The sequence below is a fragment of the Sebastes fasciatus genome, chromosome 24 (assembly GCF_043250625.1).
Source record: "Sebastes fasciatus isolate fSebFas1 chromosome 24, fSebFas1.pri, whole genome shotgun sequence".
Lineage (NCBI taxonomy): Eukaryota > Metazoa > Chordata > Actinopteri > Perciformes > Sebastidae > Sebastes > Sebastes fasciatus.
In genome coordinates this window covers 16051656-16069713 of record NC_133818.1, presented here as the reverse complement: position 1 = coordinate 16069713, position 18058 = coordinate 16051656, and the positions used below count along the sequence as shown (strand labels likewise).

The 18058-nt window shown below is 42.3% G+C and overlaps 1 protein-coding gene across 8 annotated transcripts in view; it reads left to right on the top strand.

Moving 5' to 3' along the window:
• The window catches only part of dmd (dystrophin), a 308168-nt gene that overhangs the window by 240391 nt on the left and 49719 nt on the right, over positions 1-18058 (top strand). For 2 of the 8 annotated variants that reach the window (XM_074626938.1, XM_074626937.1), the window contains 8 exons: positions 2042-2214; positions 2298-2454; positions 3923-4040; positions 5361-5629; positions 6259-6405; positions 9453-9515; positions 11853-11916; positions 14393-14456. In XM_074626938.1, the coding sequence (XP_074483039.1) occupies positions 2042-2214; positions 2298-2454; positions 3923-4040; positions 5361-5629; positions 6259-6405; positions 9453-9515; positions 11853-11916; positions 14393-14456 (1055 nt within the window). Of the gene's footprint in view, positions 1-53; positions 199-2041; positions 2215-2297; positions 2455-3922; positions 4041-5360; positions 5630-6258; positions 6406-9452; positions 9516-11852; positions 11917-14392; positions 14457-18058 lie in introns of those variants that run through there. The other 6 variants (XM_074626945.1, XM_074626941.1, XM_074626944.1 and 3 more) reach the window with 4 other exon arrangements.

The window sequence follows — 18058 nt, the reverse complement described above, 5'->3', positions numbered from 1 at the left end:
TCTCTAAATCTCTCTCTTTGTCACACACATTTAAACAGAGGGCATTTTTATGCAGTCACATTGGGAGCTAATCTTGAGGGACTAGAAGTAGCAGAAGATGACGCCTTTTCTTCTTCTTCTTCTTCTTGATGTCTAGTTTTTGGGATTCCAGAGTAAAAGTTTTTGAGGATGCTGCGCAGGAAGGTCTACCATGTTCAGGTTGGGGTAGAAAATCAAGCGCTTTGTGATGCTGAATTAAAGCATTTTCTTTTTTGGAAGAATGTGTCATCTGTTGCAAAAAATGTTTGGAGATATAAAATCAAGCTTATTGAGTGTTAGTGAAGTAGATTATAAAGTGTAACTGTGTGAGAATATTGACGTTGCTACACAAGATGCTTTTTAGATAGTTTTTTTTTTTCTAATGCTGTCAAAGTAAACAAGATAATAACTAATAATTTGTTTTAACGCCACTAATTTCATTAACACAAGTTGCGATATATGGTTGTAGCGGGATCACTAGAAAACTATAAAACCTAATGAATCCATCGGTACCAATCATGTCATACTCGCTTGTCAGAAGGTTAAATAATTCTCCAAACTTGCGCTACATTTTGGCGAGGAAAAACTGCCATTGCCACTTTCAAAGGGGTCCCTTGACCTCTGACCTCCAGATATATGAATGTAAATGGGTTCTATGGGTACCCACGAGTCTCCCCTTTACAGACATGCCCACTTTATGATCACCACATGCAGTTTGGGGGTAAGTCATAGTCAAGTCAGCACACTGACACACTGACAGCTGTCGAGTTTGCCATGTTATGATTTGAGCATATTTTTTTGTGCTAAATGATGAGTGAATGAATGCCTTTATTGTCATTGCACCGCTGTACAACGAAACCTTAGATCAACTCCTCTCAGTGGTACAAAAAAGAATAAAAGCAAGATAAAAAAGATAAATAGATAGACCCAACAACTCACATATATAATAAATAAACTGGTAGCATAAACAATATTTCACAGTCAGTTTATTGCACAATTCCAGCAGGATATATTATTGCACTTAGTCGTGATAGTGAATAATTACTAGTGAGAGTTGTAATGGAAATTCTTTCAATATTCCAAGATGAGTCCTAATGAATGTTGAAATCAAGATTCCAAACAGATGAAATGTCTTTGTTGTATTTTATTCTTGCAAGAAGAGGCACTGGTTATACAGAGTCGCACTCTTCTGCAGACTTTGTGCGACTCTGTATAACCAGTGCCTCTTCTTGCAAGAATAAAATACAACAAAGACATTTCATCTGTTTGAGATCTTGATTTCAACGTTCATTAGGACTCATCTTGGAATACTGAAAGAATTTCCATTACAGAGTTCAGTTCTCTTATGGCGCATGGATAAAAAGTGTTCAGGAGTCTGGAGGTTGGGGGTTGTGATCGACCTATAGCGCTAAATGCAGTACCTGTGAGGCTTTCTGGACAATATTTGTCAGTAATAAATATACACATATATTTGCCCACTCCCATGTTGATAAGATAAATACTTGACAAATCTCCCTTTAAGGTACATTTTGAACAAATAAAACTGATTAAATATGTTAATCGTTTGACAGCCCTAGTCTTAACGTAAGCTTTATTCCCTTTTCACTTTACAAAGATTGGTTTGTCAAGTACTTTGTTCCCTTCTCAGGTCTTCTCAGGAACATGAATAGCTCCAGTAATGGATTGTTTGAAGGGAAAATGTACACAGGTGGGACCGCCGCTGTCGAAGTTATACCAACTGATTCCAGGCTGAATAACACATCTTGACATTTCAGCGCTACTAAAGGTTCCATCCACAATACATTAAGCCCTGCATTATGGCTCAATCCTGGTGGTTGCTGCTCTTAGAGAGTAAATCACTCTCTCAGAACCTGATCCCATTACTGAGCACTCGAGCAACGAAAAAAGTGAATTCCTGAAAGATGGCTGCTATTACCAAGAAAATGAAGTGTGCGCTCCAACAGAATTTACTGCTCATGCTTTTTTTTTTTCCCCCACTGACTCTTACTGTGTGTGTTACCAGGACCTCCAGGCAGAGATTGACAGCCACACAGAGCTGTATCACTCCCTGGATGAGAACGGGCAGAGGATCGTGACCTCGCTGGGGGACTCGGAGGACGGCGCTCTGCTCCAGAGACGCCTGGACAACATGAGCCAGCGCTGGAACGACCTGCGCAACAAGACCCTCAGCATGAGGTGAGGGGGGTTCGCTCTGGAAAACCTGAGTTTATATAAAGCACAAGAAAACAAAAACAAGCCTGTGTTTGTGTCCCCGAAAGGGCCCACCTGGACTCTGAGATGGCCCCGTGGAAGAGGCTCCACATGTCGCTGCAGGAGCTGCTCAACTGGCTGAGGCTGAAAAGTCAACAGCTGGAGAAAGAGCCGCCTGTAGGGGGCGACGTCCCCGCCGTGCAGACGCAGCTGGACACACACCGGGTAGGAGGAAACACACACACTATGTGGGACGCAGACAGACACGCTGCTTGTCCCTGCAGCATTTTTGGCGAAGAATGTGACATTTCTGCTGATTCCGGAGCTGAAAATAGAAAGCTTTCTGTTCCACAAGTGGATACAAGTGTTGAGTTATTAGTAACTGAACATTATCTCCACCAAAATTGTTCCTTTTTTAAAAGCCTAGAGTAGCAGTGATTCCACCAATGTATTTTTATGCACATTTTTGCAGCATTACATTAGAAAAGAGGGTTCGAAAAGGAGTTGATGTTCTAAATGGCATATGGGAAAAAATTCTGACGTAGCGAACATTTAACCCCCTGAGACCCGCGGGATCGTGAGCGACCCCAACTGACTTTACTGTCTTTCTTTCAGTATGAAAAGAGCCTGTTTTGTTACTTTCATAATAAAGCGTTTCGTGGTTTTTAATTGCAAAAAAGCAGCCGTTCATGTTTGAGGCAGACTTCACACCTCTCCGACTAATGTTATGCAAATCAAAGGCAGAATAAATGGAAAGCGTAGTCGCACAGGTTCAACAAAAAAAAAAAATGTTATGCACCATTTTATGCAAAAAAAAAAAAAGGCGAGATGATTGGCTCTGCTGATTTGGTCATTTCATGTGTAAAACTACAAAATGGTTTTGGTTCTTGCAGATATGCATTAAGGAAAGTGCTTTTAGTCAAAGCCTTTCATAATACATGGAGAGACGTTTTAGTGAGGGGACACTTGGATCTGACAGTGGCAGTGGTGTTCCACATGAAATACATGAAAGTTGTCCAACAACAACAACCTTCTCAACATGTCTTTTATCATTATGTAAAGCGCTTGATTTCTTACATCTTGGAAGGGATATGTTGACTCCTGAGGCTGTTTTATGTGTCTCTGCAGCAGGGGCTCGGAAGCTATTTTATCTTAGGATCCAAAATTGAAATGTCCCAGGGGACCCAAGATCACAGCTGGGTTTCCACTAGGGGGTGAGGAAAGAAATCGATTCATCTGTGTATGTATCGGGGTTGTTGTGACGTCATATCCGTTTCCGTATCCGTCAACCAAAACAAACCGCAGCGAGCTGGAATGAGAAAGTGTATTATTTAACTTTTCCCCCATGGTCTAGTGTTAAAAAAGTTAGCAAAAATCGCAATAAATCATAATATCGACTCGCAATACATATCGAATCGGCCCTCAAGAATCTGGAGATAGGTGTGTCGTCCCTGGAACTACTCTTCGAGGAACTAAAAGGTTCCTTCAGCCCACTGTTGTCTGCGTTTCCACCTCGGCCTAAAGACCTGCGAAGATTAGACAAATTAGGCCGCTGACGTATGAAAAAGCGACATGACGTGTGACGAGGGCTGCTGGCGGTCACAGCGGTAAACACACAGTGTGTCCGCCTGTTGGCTCTAAATAAAGCTAGTTGTGTGTGTGTGTGTGTGTGTGTGTGTGTGTGATTTCACAGGGATTTTTCAGGAGGGACTTGAGGGCTAAAGAGCCAGTTGTGACCAAGGCTCTGGACGATGTGGGAGTCTTTCTGTCTGAGCTGCCCCGAGACACACCATCACCACCTGAGCAGAGAGGTAACACACACACACACACACACACACACACACACACCATTTAACTGACTACTGCTGCCATTTAAATGTAGAAACACAGGAAATAGCTGATTAATTACCAGAGCAGCGCCGTGATCAGCTCCAACACATGAAGTCAAAAGGTAAAGTGAATTTAACAGACCTGTCTGCTGGCCAGACATAAAGCCCCTTTTTCCTTTCATCCCTGACTCACACAGTGAACTTTGGACCCTAGTAACAGCCTGGTTACAACCACACACACGCACACACTTCCCTGCAGAACTGTCTACACCATGGCAGCAGCCCGGTTACCAGGCCACGTAGAAAAACAGCTGAACTTTAACTGTGGCCCATTAAACCCATTCAACTGCCAACTCAAACACACTCAGAGAACACAGAGAGAAAGGGTGAACTCCAGCTGCTAATCACCGAGAGAAACGAGCACTTACTTCCTCTTAGAGCGTCGCTCCGCCTGTGCGATTTGACCTTCAAATCGGCGGCGGTCGGGGGACATCTGAAAAGCTGAATTGACGCAAGTGCTTTTGAGTAGATGACATTTTGCTTGGTTTAAATTCAGCTGGCTTTTCCTAAAAAGAGAACTAATGTGTCTACAAACAGCCTGAGTGGTTTGACATATAAGTGAGACAGTCTCTTGGTTGCTTTAAAAGAGTTAACAGGCTTTTAAACTTAAATCCACGTCTTAAATAGTTAGAACTGTGCACACTTTCAGTGGACAAAACCAGGACTTGATACAACTGCAGGAGCTCTTCTTCTTCTCAGTAATGATGTTCATGTAGCAGCAGGCTTTTTCTCCTCATTAGGACATTTCCACACAGATTGTAGGTGGAATTAAAGTTATTAATATCTATATTTATTCCCACAAGTCTGTAACAAATGAATAGATGTTTATTAGAAAGCACAGATTAATCACAAGTGGCTTCGCTGTAGAAGGATTATGTTTGGAAATGTTTTTATTTAAATGTTTTCTCACGTTTTTTCTCTCACAATTTTGGTTATTTCACAAGAGATTTCGGTATTTGCGCCTTTGTAACAGGAAACAGGTGTTGTCATGCACTGTCGTGCACAGTGTTGGGAAGGTTACTTTTAAAAATGTAATATCTTACAGATTACAAGTTACCCTGTAAAAAAAAATGTACTAAGAAGAACTGTCAGAGAAATTTAAATTAAATTTACATTAAATTTTCAGAGGAGTCCCTTGACCTCTGACCTCAAGATACGTGAATGAAAATGGGTTCTATTAGGGCTGCACAATGAATTGAATATTAATCGCGATCACGATTCTTCTTTCCACAAACCCCTCAGATATCAGCCCGGAGGAGCGAGCCCAGAATGTGGGGCGAATCCTACGCAAAGAAGCGGACGACGTGGTGACCAAGTGGGACCGGCTCAACGGCGACTCGGCCGACTGGCAGAGGAGGCTGGAGATGGCTCTGGATCGGCTCATGGAGCTCCAGGAGGCGGAGGACGTGCTGGACGGACAGCTGAGGCAGGCCGAGATGGTGAAGGAGGCGTGGGAACCCGTCGGTGACCTGCTGATCGACTCCCTGCCGGAGCATATCGAGAGAGTCAAGGTCAGATTGAGCGACGCTCACTTTGAATTTAGCAGGATGTGCCGTCAAACTACTACGGAAGCCCTGAGAGGTCACTGTTAACTTTCTATAACTGACCTCCAAGAGTATTCATGTGTACGAGAGTATGCTCGTCTTCTCAGTGACATTCTTATTTGTTTGTAGTAAATGTACCAAGGTCTAAAAAATGATTTCATAACAATTCATAGGTGTTAAAATGCTCCCACAGCACCTTTTAAAGCCACATGTGACAGTCACAGATGTACATTACCTTCTCCAACTGCATGCAGCTGAAGTGGAAGACACAGAAGAGTTCGCCCGCCTTGCATCTATCAACCAGTAATGATACACCGGTAGCAATATTGCATTCATCCTACTTAAGCCTGTCAGTGTTTTCCATACATCAGCAAGCATTAAACAAGCAGAAGAAGTGGGGTTTACATGATGGATGCATCTGCTTCTCACTGTTAGAGCAGTTGAGGTGAGAAACGACTGAACCGAGGGCTACTAACAACCTGTCTGTGTGTCCCATCTGTCCTCTCAGCACTCTAAACAATGTAGCATCACACAAAGGACCTGGGAATTCATCTTGTGTGCGTGTGTGTGTGTGTGTGTGTGTGTGTGTGTTGCAGGAGTTTCAGGATGAGATCGCTCCAATTAAGGATGACGTAATACACATGAACCAGTTGGCGTCCACTTTCGGTCCACCCGACATCCAGCTGTCGCCTAGCAACCTGGACCGCATCGAAGATCTCAACACGCGCTGGAGGCTGCTCCAGGTACACACACACACACACACACACTTGTTCAATATGTACATATACTGTACATACATTCATCTGCAAGTCTCCACAACTTTGTGGCTCTGTCAAGAGAGAGCGAGAGAGACAGATGTGGTGTTTAAGTCAGTGATCGTGTGACCCGTCACAGCTGTATCTCCACTTTAATTAATGAAGACAAAACCGTCTGATGCGTCCGATGTCTGAGCGATGTGTTTTTGTTTTGTCCAACTCTATCATGTTGGAATTTACAGAAAACAGATGTTCAAAGTTTGAACGATGCTGCAAACTCTACCTTTTTGCAGGCTCCAGTTGCTGTTTTAGATCAAATGACAAAATCCAGGTTCTCTTTTTTTTCAATTGCGCATTCTATGTATGTGTTTTTGGCTTTGGCTGAAAAAAGGACACTACCCTCCTCCGGAGTCCTGCACAGGTCCAGTTTTGCAAACCCACACCCGCCCACACCAGCAAAGTTCAGTGCCGGAAAGACCCGTTAATTTAATGGCCCAGACACACCAACCCGACATCAATGAACTAGCGGCGACAAAGGCCACCAGTTCCGTCGCCTCACGTCGCCTCAGTCTTGGCCATAAAGTTGCACTCGAACACACCACAAAGACTACTGCTGACGGCCAGTTGGGTGAGATTAAATAACTCTCCACACCAGCAGGCGGCGGTAGTCTGTATTCATCATTCGAAAAGGGAAAACGGAAGACAGAGGACTGCGGGTATATACAAGCTGTTATTATGATACGTACATGAAACAAAGCGTCCATTTTCAAACCACTCTTACTCACCACTTAGCTTCATTCCAGACGGCCATGTCGCTGTGAAAATGTTCGTGTGTTGGAATGATCAGATGAGACGAAGGTGAAAAATGAGAAGAGCCTTCTGTTTTCCTCTTGACTTTACTCGTCGGCTTGCTTTCCTCACATCCATTTCTCTTCTCGTGCACTGATTCGTTTAAGCTGAACAGCCAATCAGAGTGATTTCTCTCACCAACAGCGTCCGCTGCCGATTCCACATGCTGAATCGTCCGTAAAACCTTCGACACCGGCAGAGTAGAGCCGACGGTGCGGGAATCACTGAAAGAACTAGGCCGACAGAGGCTCACCAATGGCCCCAAACTGTCCTGACGACGGACTGTTGGCTTTCGTGTCTCAGGGGCTTAAGACCTGCGACACCCGTGATGAAGCGCATAGGCTTCTACACAGCCACTCCCTTATTTGCTTTATTTTTTAATGTGGTTTCAGTTGGGTTCTCCGTTCTTGAATCGCAAATCCAGCTGAGGAAAAGTCTCTTTCACTAGCTGTGATGAGTGCACTCCATGCTGGTGGCGATACATTCCGCCGGGGTCCGAAATGAACACCCCGCCAAGTGCCAAATACGGGAGGATTTTCCACTTGGCGAGTATATCTCGGAAGGTTCTTTGCCACACTGATGTGTAAACGTTTGTACCAATAGTCATGTAATATAAATGCTACAACTCCTCAAGACCCAAGCCAAGTTCTTGGGTCTTGCTCGCCACCTGCTGATTACAGTGAAGGAGGTTAGCCCCGAAGTTAGCGGCAGCAACAGCTCAGGCTCACTAAAGGTGGGCTGACCTTTAAGGTGGACCAGCTATTATCATTTTAATGACGATGACATTTTTTTTTTTACACAAAATACCGTAATTTACGTGCCCGACCCGGTGCAGGACTCTGACCCCATGCACACCCACCACTTCAACATGTGGAGAAATCCACTGCTTGTACAGTTATTAAACTATGATAGAGCAATGGTGATTATAGAGTTGTTGACAAGGATGCCTCACAACCAACATGTCAAAGATAATCTTTAGCTTACACCTAAAATAGTGTGTGTACCTGTTAGCATATGTGAGATGTGTTACTTTGTGGGAAAGCTACTGTGATAAGGACAAAACACACACACACACACACACACACACACACACACACACCATGTGTCGGTGATCAGAGGCAGCACAGGGTGCGCCTCCATCAGTCTCAATAAAGCCAGTGGCTGCCGCGCTGGAAGTCAGACAGTGATTATTACCGGGGGTGACAGATAGAGCCAATCAGCTGCCAGAGAGGCCAACTAATGCACAGGAGTCCCGGTCGCCGCGGTGACACCACGGTGACGGGACCAGACGGACGGTCTCTCTGAAGTTAGCACCTGACCAGATGCTTGCACACACACACACACACACGCACACACACACCTTTGTCTTGTAGTGAAGGTGAGAACATCAGTGTAGTTGATGTAGACAGACAGCAGGAGAGGGAGAAAGAAAGATGCAAAAAGTAAGTAAATAAGAAGTGGTGTAGCATCCTATCAAATGCTCAAATCCAATATTTAACAACTCTTCTCTGTATGATAGTTTGTGGCTAGTTTCGCTGTGGCACTTGCTTGTATGTTTCTGCCTTAAAAGATCTCTGGAGCTCTCTTAAAGGAATACGTGGGTATCAGTCCAAAAGAAATGTGATAAATGTTTTTTATTCTTTGCAAGTCGTAGTAAAAAGTGAAGGATTTTTACTTTCGTCTTTCACACTTAGCAGCTTGATAAATATGGCCACTTGATACAGTTGATATATCAAACGGTGAGAAGAGAATTTAAGTGTTTCATTTGGACAGAAAAAAGGATTTAACTGCCAGCTCTTTAAGTCAGTTTCCATTGCAGGTGGTTCATTGGGAGCGGGAGGTTTGCCCAGGAATGTTGGCATCACTTTTAATGGCAGGGTGATGGATAGAAATGTGTGTGTGCGTGCGTGCGTGCGTGCGTGCGTGCATCCAATGTGTGTTTAGGCTTTCATGTTTTCTGCTTTAGTTAATGTGGCTTAAATTTGAGGTGAGTGCTTGTGTTGTATGTGTGTGTCTGTGTGTGTGGTACCTGCACAATCAGGTCACTTTAGTTGGTTCACAGTGTTCTGTCATGCCTAAAAGGTCGAAGCTGATTGGTTGGCGGCGGGGACATAGTGCACTCTGAGTAATTTCGACAAATTCCTCCTCAACAACCCCGCTCCTCTCGTTTGTACGATTCTAATTAGGTTACCGTGGATACGGGGAAAAGCAACTCAGGCAGAAATGGATTGGGTGAGGTGGACTCGAAGGTAATTTCGTCGTTTTGGTTTCATGTCACATCAAAAAAGCCCCTCCCCCCACCACCACAAAAAAAGGAGCGGTCGTCACTGTCGTCTCATCTTCATCTGTTCTTCATCTCATACCGTGAATCACACACACTCCCCTGACAATGTCTCATCAGTGGCCTTTTTTATTTGGGTTGTGGATGAAAGGTTGGATAGTTAATCAGCCAATCTGTCCATCTCGGCCCCTCAGCCTCAAGACTTCTATCAGAGAAAGTTGAGATGCCTTTAAGCTTCCGATGATTCACTTTTTTTTTACTTCCTGGAACAAAAATCTGCCGCTAATCAGCGTCTGCCAAAGCTCGGCGTGCCGGCCGGAGCTGCATGTGTTGCCTGGGAACATTAGATCATTTCGAACATTGTGTCAGGAAGCATCAGTGATTATAGACACTCCTCCAGGGATGGTCAGGATGCAGCGAGCTGTCGAGTGTTGGTACCGGACTGAAATCATGCCTGACTCACACGTCTATTTATGTGAATTATACATCAGAGGAATTCAAGCAGCAGGTTTTGAGAAGTCGTATGCAGAAATTGTGTGATAAATGGTGATCGGGATACATTTGCCTGATAAATAATGAACGTAGGCTTGGTTCAGAAGTGATTTGGGACATTCTGACCTATATATGCCATCCTCTAAGGTTGTGTAAGTAAATGGTTGTCCATTTGAGTATTGCCAAATAGCATTTATTGGATTTCATCTTCAAACTGCATGAATTATATCTGACAATTAGCTCACACCAAAATGAATGACAATGCACCAATCTGACTTTTTCAGTCTCGATACCAATAGTGATACCTGGGCTTTGGGTACCGATCCGATACCAGTGTTTAATTCATCAGCTGTAGGCCTCACTGTGTGGAAGTGACTGAGATCATTCTTTTATGTGTAAGGCAGCATCAGGCTGGACTTAAATATGACTTTCCTAACTTTGTAAAACAAAATATGACAAATAAATACATATTTACTGAATTGTTATTTATTATTAAAATAATACATTGCAACTTGGTAAAAAATATTTTTAATGCAGTAGTTTTAGTTTTAGTTTAGTTTTATTTTTGTACTCACTTTTTTATGCAGACGTTTAACTGGCGCGCGGTCGTCCCTTTCAGTCCATAATGGCGGAAGCGTAGCTCTGCTGCTGGGCGCTGATGTTGCAATGAAACAAACAACTGACTTTCACTTCTTGGCAATATACGTTCTTTGAACCTAACTAAGTGGTTGTGTTGCCTAAACCTAACTTCCTGTGAAAACGGAAGTATATTTTGAAAGTATACTATCCATGTAAAAAGCGTATATTGACACGCCGTCTCTGGTCCGTCCAAAAGTAACGCAAGAGGGGTACCCCGTGCTTTGTTCTCCGATACCGAGGGGCGCTGACCAAGCGGCGGTATTTGACGAGTTGGGAGTGAGAATGTATGACTAACCAGTATGGAATGGTTGGTACCAATGGATTCTTTAGGTTTTCTATATGATACCAGTATCTCCACTTTAGCTTTAAAACTGAACCGCTACAACCTGAAAATCAAAAACTCTATTCTTTATATTTTGAACTGAGGAATTATACCAAGAGTGTTCAAATAAAGTAAAAACATGAGAATCATTAAATTTAAAGATATAATATTGTAATGCCGGTGATGCAGTCATATCTTACATTGAGTAGATGATACTGTAAAACCAGTGCCAACAGAATAGGTGTTTCCTTGGATGAATGACAAGCGTTTGCAGTTTAGATGGGAATCTGTGAAGCGTGCGCACCCCGCTGGGCTTCGCCCCGCCTCGCCGTGTGTACCTACAGCGCCGCGCTGATTTGGCACAATTATCTCAACTCCATCTAGATAGACAGCTCATTCCGAGCTGAAGGAGACTCACAGGAGAGACTGCATCCTCTCTAATTCCTCCATACAAATTCAATTATCTCCTCCATGCTTGTCTTTGTGTCTCTCTTCGCCTCCCACTCCTCCTCTCCCTCCGTCTGCCCCGTCCATGTATTTCTATTTGCTGCTCTTTCTTTTGAGTATATCATGCGTCATGGTTCATAGTGACAAACGCAGTGTATTCCCACCATCGCATCATAAAGCAATTCATTACTTTGAGGAAGCACGGGGGCTGAAAGTTTTCTCGTGGCCTTAAAATGATTGATTCCTAAGATTAGATTTTTTCTTTTCCCAGGAAACAAGGCTATCCATCTATCTATCTATCTATCTATCTGTCTATCTGTCTATCTGTCTGTCTATCTATCTGTCTATCTATCTATCTATCTATCTATCTATCTAAATGCATTTCTTTCCATCTTTCTCCATCAGATCTCCATCAATGAACATCTAAAGCAGCTGACGGACGCTCACAGGGATTTTGGCCTTCTGCATGGTGAGTAAAACACACACACACACACACACACACACACACACACACACACACCTACCTGCATACATCAGACTGTTGACAGTCGACAAGTAACTGTGTGTGTGTGTGTGTGTAAGAAAGAGGTAAGACAAAATGTGTTAGACAAAATGAGGCACCCACCTGCTGGCAGCATCTGACTGAGTCAGTGGCACTCAATAAGTGATGTGTTAGTGCGAGAGAGAGAGAGAGAGCGAGAGCGAGAGCGAGAGAGAGAGAGCGAGAGAGAGAGAGTGTCAACAGGTCACAGAATAAGTGAAGAGAGAAAGAGTATATATCGACTCGCTCTCATCCGGCTGCTCATTGACGGCGTATCGATCTGTTTATGCAACTCGCTTGTTTTAATTTTATCTCTGAATTTCCAATATGACCCGGCGCTTAACCTAATACGGCCAAGGCTGTATCACAGTGACACGTGGTGTTAAAGTCCCTCATTGAGTGTTGCACTGAAGGAAAAAGTTTGGGTCATGTTTGCTGTGATTGGCTAGCACTACTGTGCTCTGATTGGTGGATAATCTGGCGATACATCAGACCGGCACAAAGAAAACCGAAGATCTCTTAGACTTCAATGCAATTTGACGTGTGTTTGGATTGTAATTCTGACAAGTTCGTACGCATGCATCTCTTGTTATACAAACGATTGTTTTATACACATGTCTTATAATTATTTTGCGATCTTGCCTGAACCTGAGCGTTCACGATACCTTAACAAATGAAGGTTGATCGCCACCATGTCTCTTCAGTCTTCGCCCGTCCAACACAGAAGACGGATATTACTGATCCGGACATCTCTACATATCTGATTGCATCCCGTCAGGCTAAGAGTTTTCTGTAAATAACCAACGTGTTTTTAACCAACTTTTTGATCTATAGGCTGAGATTTAGTCTGATGCTGCAATAACGTTAATGTATGACTGTATTATTGCAGCAGCCTCACACTCAAAGCTAACGTTCTAGCCATGCTAGTCACTGTCACCAGCATCATTTAGCCGTTTAGCACACTGACAGTGAATATTCACGTATCGTATGAGCCTCAAATGTTGCCCCCTATTATTATATACTACATACTATACTATCATTTACAAAAATTGGCTGTTTTTGTGTAGCTCTGTTTGAAATCAAGGACATATAGTTTCAAAAATTCCGAAGAAATTTTGAGTGCTATGCGTCACCGTTATTATTGTAAACTATATGCCGTGTTCGAACGAAAAGTTTGAAAGCGTAGCAACTCATTCATTATGATCATTCGCTAAGCAGGGCTTGGGTGAAGGGGTCTATTTGTGGTCACAGTTTGATGATATTATTACTAATAATTATAATATAGTTCAACTTTGGTAGACATAACTAGGCTTATTTCCAACGCAAGTTACAGTTGGAGTTTGCTGGCAGTCAGCGATTTAATTGTCAAAGGTAAACAGCAGCTTTTTGAGTCAGCTCTTAACAGTCTTTCTTGATTACACATTATTTTTTTAAAGAAGCAGAGATATCATTTTCTCCAACAAACAGCAGATTAATGATGTATCAAAGTGTAAGACTATAAGCGTGCTTTTTTAAGGATGTCCACCTGGAGCCACAAACTGCTAGCTGCCCTCTTTCTCATCAATTCTCTTTAGTTTAATTACAGCTCATCTGCAGAGTAATTAAAAGAGCACAGATAACAAAAGATCACAACATCACTCATACGCTCATGGCGGTTATTAAAATTGATGAACCACAGGGGAGGGGGGGCTGTAAGAAACAAATAAGAAAAGGAAGAAACAAAAAGTGAATTGACACTTGATATATTCTGTAAGATGGTAGAAAAGTAAAATAGGATATCAAGGGACAGAACATAGATTTAAATATCGCTTGTAGGTAAAAAGTAATTTGTTCATCTATAAATGTTCCATCTAACTTGATAATGGAGCTCTAATAGATATAGCAGGACAGATAGATATGGTGATGGGGTTATAATAACCCGTTTTTCATATCTTACTGCTATGTTGATATACACCGCATGTGTTCTGGCAGTCGTCCCACGATGCATCGCTCTGTTTTTAACTGCAGTAAATTTCACCCGCGGGGCGCAATAACGCTTATACAGCGGGTAGTTTCAGCCAAGCGATCTGATTGGTCAGAGATGCATTCCAACTGTGCTGACAATTCCCAGAAAGCACAGTCTGCTTTAATGCTTGGTGTGCCAACTCTTGTGGGCATAATAAGTGAGATAATTAGCAATATTTCTTGTTTTTCTGCTGTTTTTCATTATCATGTATATTACTTTGAAGACATTTTTTCATTACACGTGATGCTTTGTGGTAACTGCTGCTTACACATATCCTGGATGGCCACGCTTTTGTTAGACCTACAGGATGTTGGTCGTGCAGTAAAATGCGTGTGGGGAACGTTTAATAGCCTGCAGACAGTTTGAACAGTCGTTGTGACCCTTGTTTCTCTGTCTCAGCAGGATCTGTAGAGAGCCCCTTCGAGCAGGGCATCTCCCCAAACAACGTGCCCTACTACATAAAGTAAGTACTGACCTCTGAGCTGTGGCCAGCACATCTCTTCACGGCTATTTATGGAACAGCTCCACTAGTCTACACACAAATTCTGACCTATTTAGTTAGCACTAGTTCTAGTGAAGTTGACAGATGCTTGACACTGGCTAATGGTCTGGTTGAATGGCATGAAAATAGCATAAACTTCTAACCTGAGTGTACTAACCTTTCAGTCACACAGCGGTTCGTGAAATAGTCATGAAATTAAATGTATTGATTTGTTTACGTAGACACGAATTTCACATATTTTTCGTGACTGTCAGCACGAAATCAATTGGTATGTAATCCACGTAACTGTGAACTACGGAAGTATAAAGAGCGGCGAACGCTGTGTAGCGAGGAGGTCGGGGTGGATGGGTGGGTCAAAAAACACGGACTTTCGTCCAGGAGACCCGTGTGAAACCACAAGTCAAAGTTGATTTATTTGTCACGTAATTTCCGTACTTAAGTTACAGCACTTAAGGAGTTATTTAAACCCAAATCGCGATCTTTTCCTAAACCTAACTAAGTAGTTTTTGTCACGCAACTTCCGTACTTAATTATGCCACTTCTGGAGTTATTTTAACCCAAACGTACTTCCGTACTTATCTTTTCCTAAAGCTAACTAAGTTGTTTTTTGTCACGTTACTTCTGTACTTAAGTTTACGCCACTTCCAGTGTTATTTGAACCTAAACCGCAATCTTTTCCCAAACCTAACTAAATAGCTTGTTGCTTAAGCCTTACCAAGTCGATCTTTTCCTAAACCTACCTAAGTAGTTTCATTTTGAAAAGACTGTAGTGGAAATTGACAAATAGGAAAACGCATGAAAGATACGTCGTTGCGTTAGCGTCACGGAAGAAAAGTCTGTGTAAACAAATCAAATAGATTAAATTGCGTGACTATCTCACGAACTGCCGCGAGCCTGTGTTGGACCTTTTAACAAACAGAGTGGGGTGTGCTGTGCATTGACACTAACGTATCCAACTTAAGCCAAAGTATTTGAAATAGTTTGGAAAATGTGTTGGTATCAGATCAACACCAGACACGTTCTGCTATCTTGCCTTCATCAGAGACTGCTGTTCAGTGTAACTGAATGCACGGTGTAGGCAGACAGCTTGTTCTGTAGCGCTCCCTGGTTGTTTTATCGGCAATGTTCTGCAGGATCTCCTGGAAGGATGTTTCCATTTACTCCTTTAAGAGAAATATACATGACCATGAATATTACAACCAACTTTTTCTTTTGCAAAAACAATCTTTTATCTTAACCTATCAGTGTGTAAAAAGTTGGAATCTCCTTTTTTAGATACAAAGCAGCAAATCCTGTTCTTTTTCAACCTCTTTTCTCAAACTCACTAAATTTATTCTATCTCCTAATGTTTATGGATAACCCATTTCAATCTCAATCTGTGGTTGACCTTAATACATCCATCCCTGAACTAAATGTACTATTGTTCTTTAGCGAATATAATCCAGTGGACTGTACAGAAATGGTGGTTGTAGAATTGACTGCGGTGCAAGGGGCACCAGCTAAACTCTTGCCCAGTTCATCAAATTGCTGTTTCAGCAGGGTCACATTAAGGAAGTGAGACACAGTCAAAAGTTTCATCCTGACTTAAAATACTTTGAGCTGGACTGATGCAGCGTTGAATGCTAACTGTGTTGTTTTGCGGTGAACTGTTGGCTTGCCTGGTGTCTCTAATGGTGTCTAATAGTCATCCATTTAGTCTGTCTGTCTGTCTGTCTGTGGTGGCTAGAGGGGAACCCGCAAACTGGGGCCTAACCTTGTTAAGTCATTGATCTCAATTAGTTAAGGTTAGGCATTGACCTTGATTAGTTAAGGTTAGGCATTGACCTTGATTAGTTAAGGCTAGGCATTGATCTCAATTAGTTAAGGTTAGGCATTGACCTTGATTCGTTAAGGTTAGGCATTGACCTTGAATAGTTAAGGTTAGGCATTGACCTTGAATAGTTAAGGTTAGGCATTGACATTGATTAGTTAAGGTTAGGCATTGACCTTGAATAGTTAAGGTTTGGCATTGACATTGATTAGTTAAGGTTAAGCATCGACCTTGATTAGTTAAGGTTAGGCATTGACCTTGAATAGTTAAGGTTTGGCATCGACCTTGAATAGTTAAGGTTAAGCATCGACCTTGATTAGTTAAGGTTAGGTATCTACCTTGAATAGTCAAGGTTATAATAGGTCCTCGGTTGTCTCAAATCAGATTTCGCTGTTTGCGGGCTCCCTTCTAGACACGACCACCGTCTTTCTTTGAAGAATTCAGCCAACTGTTAGTCCTTTCACATTTAGTACATTTAATCCTTTTTTCCGACGACATTTTACCATCTGTCCATCCATCAACCCACCCATACAGTCATCCATGTATCCATCTATACATTCAGATAACGTTAGGGAACCAAAGCGAATCTCAACATTTAAAATGATCCTGGGTCAGACCAACAGGAAAACGTGTGGTAGTTATAGCAGCCATATTTGATCCTTTGCCACCTGAAGGAATAGGCTTGTCGCTGGGTCACATTGGTGACACCCTGGAAGCAACTCGGTTTTCACGCGATAGATGTAAAATTTAAAATTCTTTAACATGATCAGCACTGTGTAAATGATACTGTATTTCTCAGTGAAAACCATGATGCTAAGTAGTTGTACAGTCTCTGCCTTTTACCTACTGCTACGCCGATAACATGATCATCTTTACTCCAAAAACGTGTTAAACCTAATAGGAAAACTCTGTTGTTGCCAAAACACTGCATGGTGGGTCAAAATCTTAAACATATTTCCTTCATTATGTCTGGAAACATGCTTGTGGAGCAATGGAGTCCCCGGCCGCGCTGCAGTGCTCTGGTGAATGCTGTGAGACTGTTTACTACTCATCAGCAGATAGCATAAGTTTTGGAGGTGGGGTGTGTTAGCACAGTAGTAAGCACCGGCTTGCAGCTCGTCCTTCAGCGCTGCAGGGTGCACAAACAGTCGTGTAACTGCTGGTGAGTCGGTACAGCGGAGGTAATTCACTGAGTTAGACATGAGAGATAATTAGATGCATTTTACATTTTTTCAACCCACATGCAGTTATTTGGCTACAAATGATCATTTCATGGATGTTTTACATTGTGTTTTTTTGGAGCAGTAATGTCCTCATTACTTGAATAGTTTAGAGCACCGGTTCCCAACCTATTTTCCTCGAAGCCCCCCCCCCCCCCCCACTTGTATCTAAGAAAAGCTGAGCCCCATCATAGTTATAATTCTTGAACAAAACCCTCAATTTGAATACGGTGTTTTAGTGTCTGCTTTTATTAATTCAGCTTTCTTTAATGAATAGAACTCGTCAGCTAAACAGCAACAAATATGGATTGAAGCAGAATATTTTGTTAGATAAAAACAAACAAATCTTTTTCCAGTAAATTTTGTCTTTTGCACTTTACAACACTGGAGTTATTGAAAAATCCTGGAGTCAGAAACAAACCTATGCTGTGCAGAAATACCAGCTTTAAACAGAATGTGGCCTACTAAGTAGCAAAAACATTTTTTTTATATACAGACTTTTGTGTAAATTATCCAGTAAGTGTGTTATTATG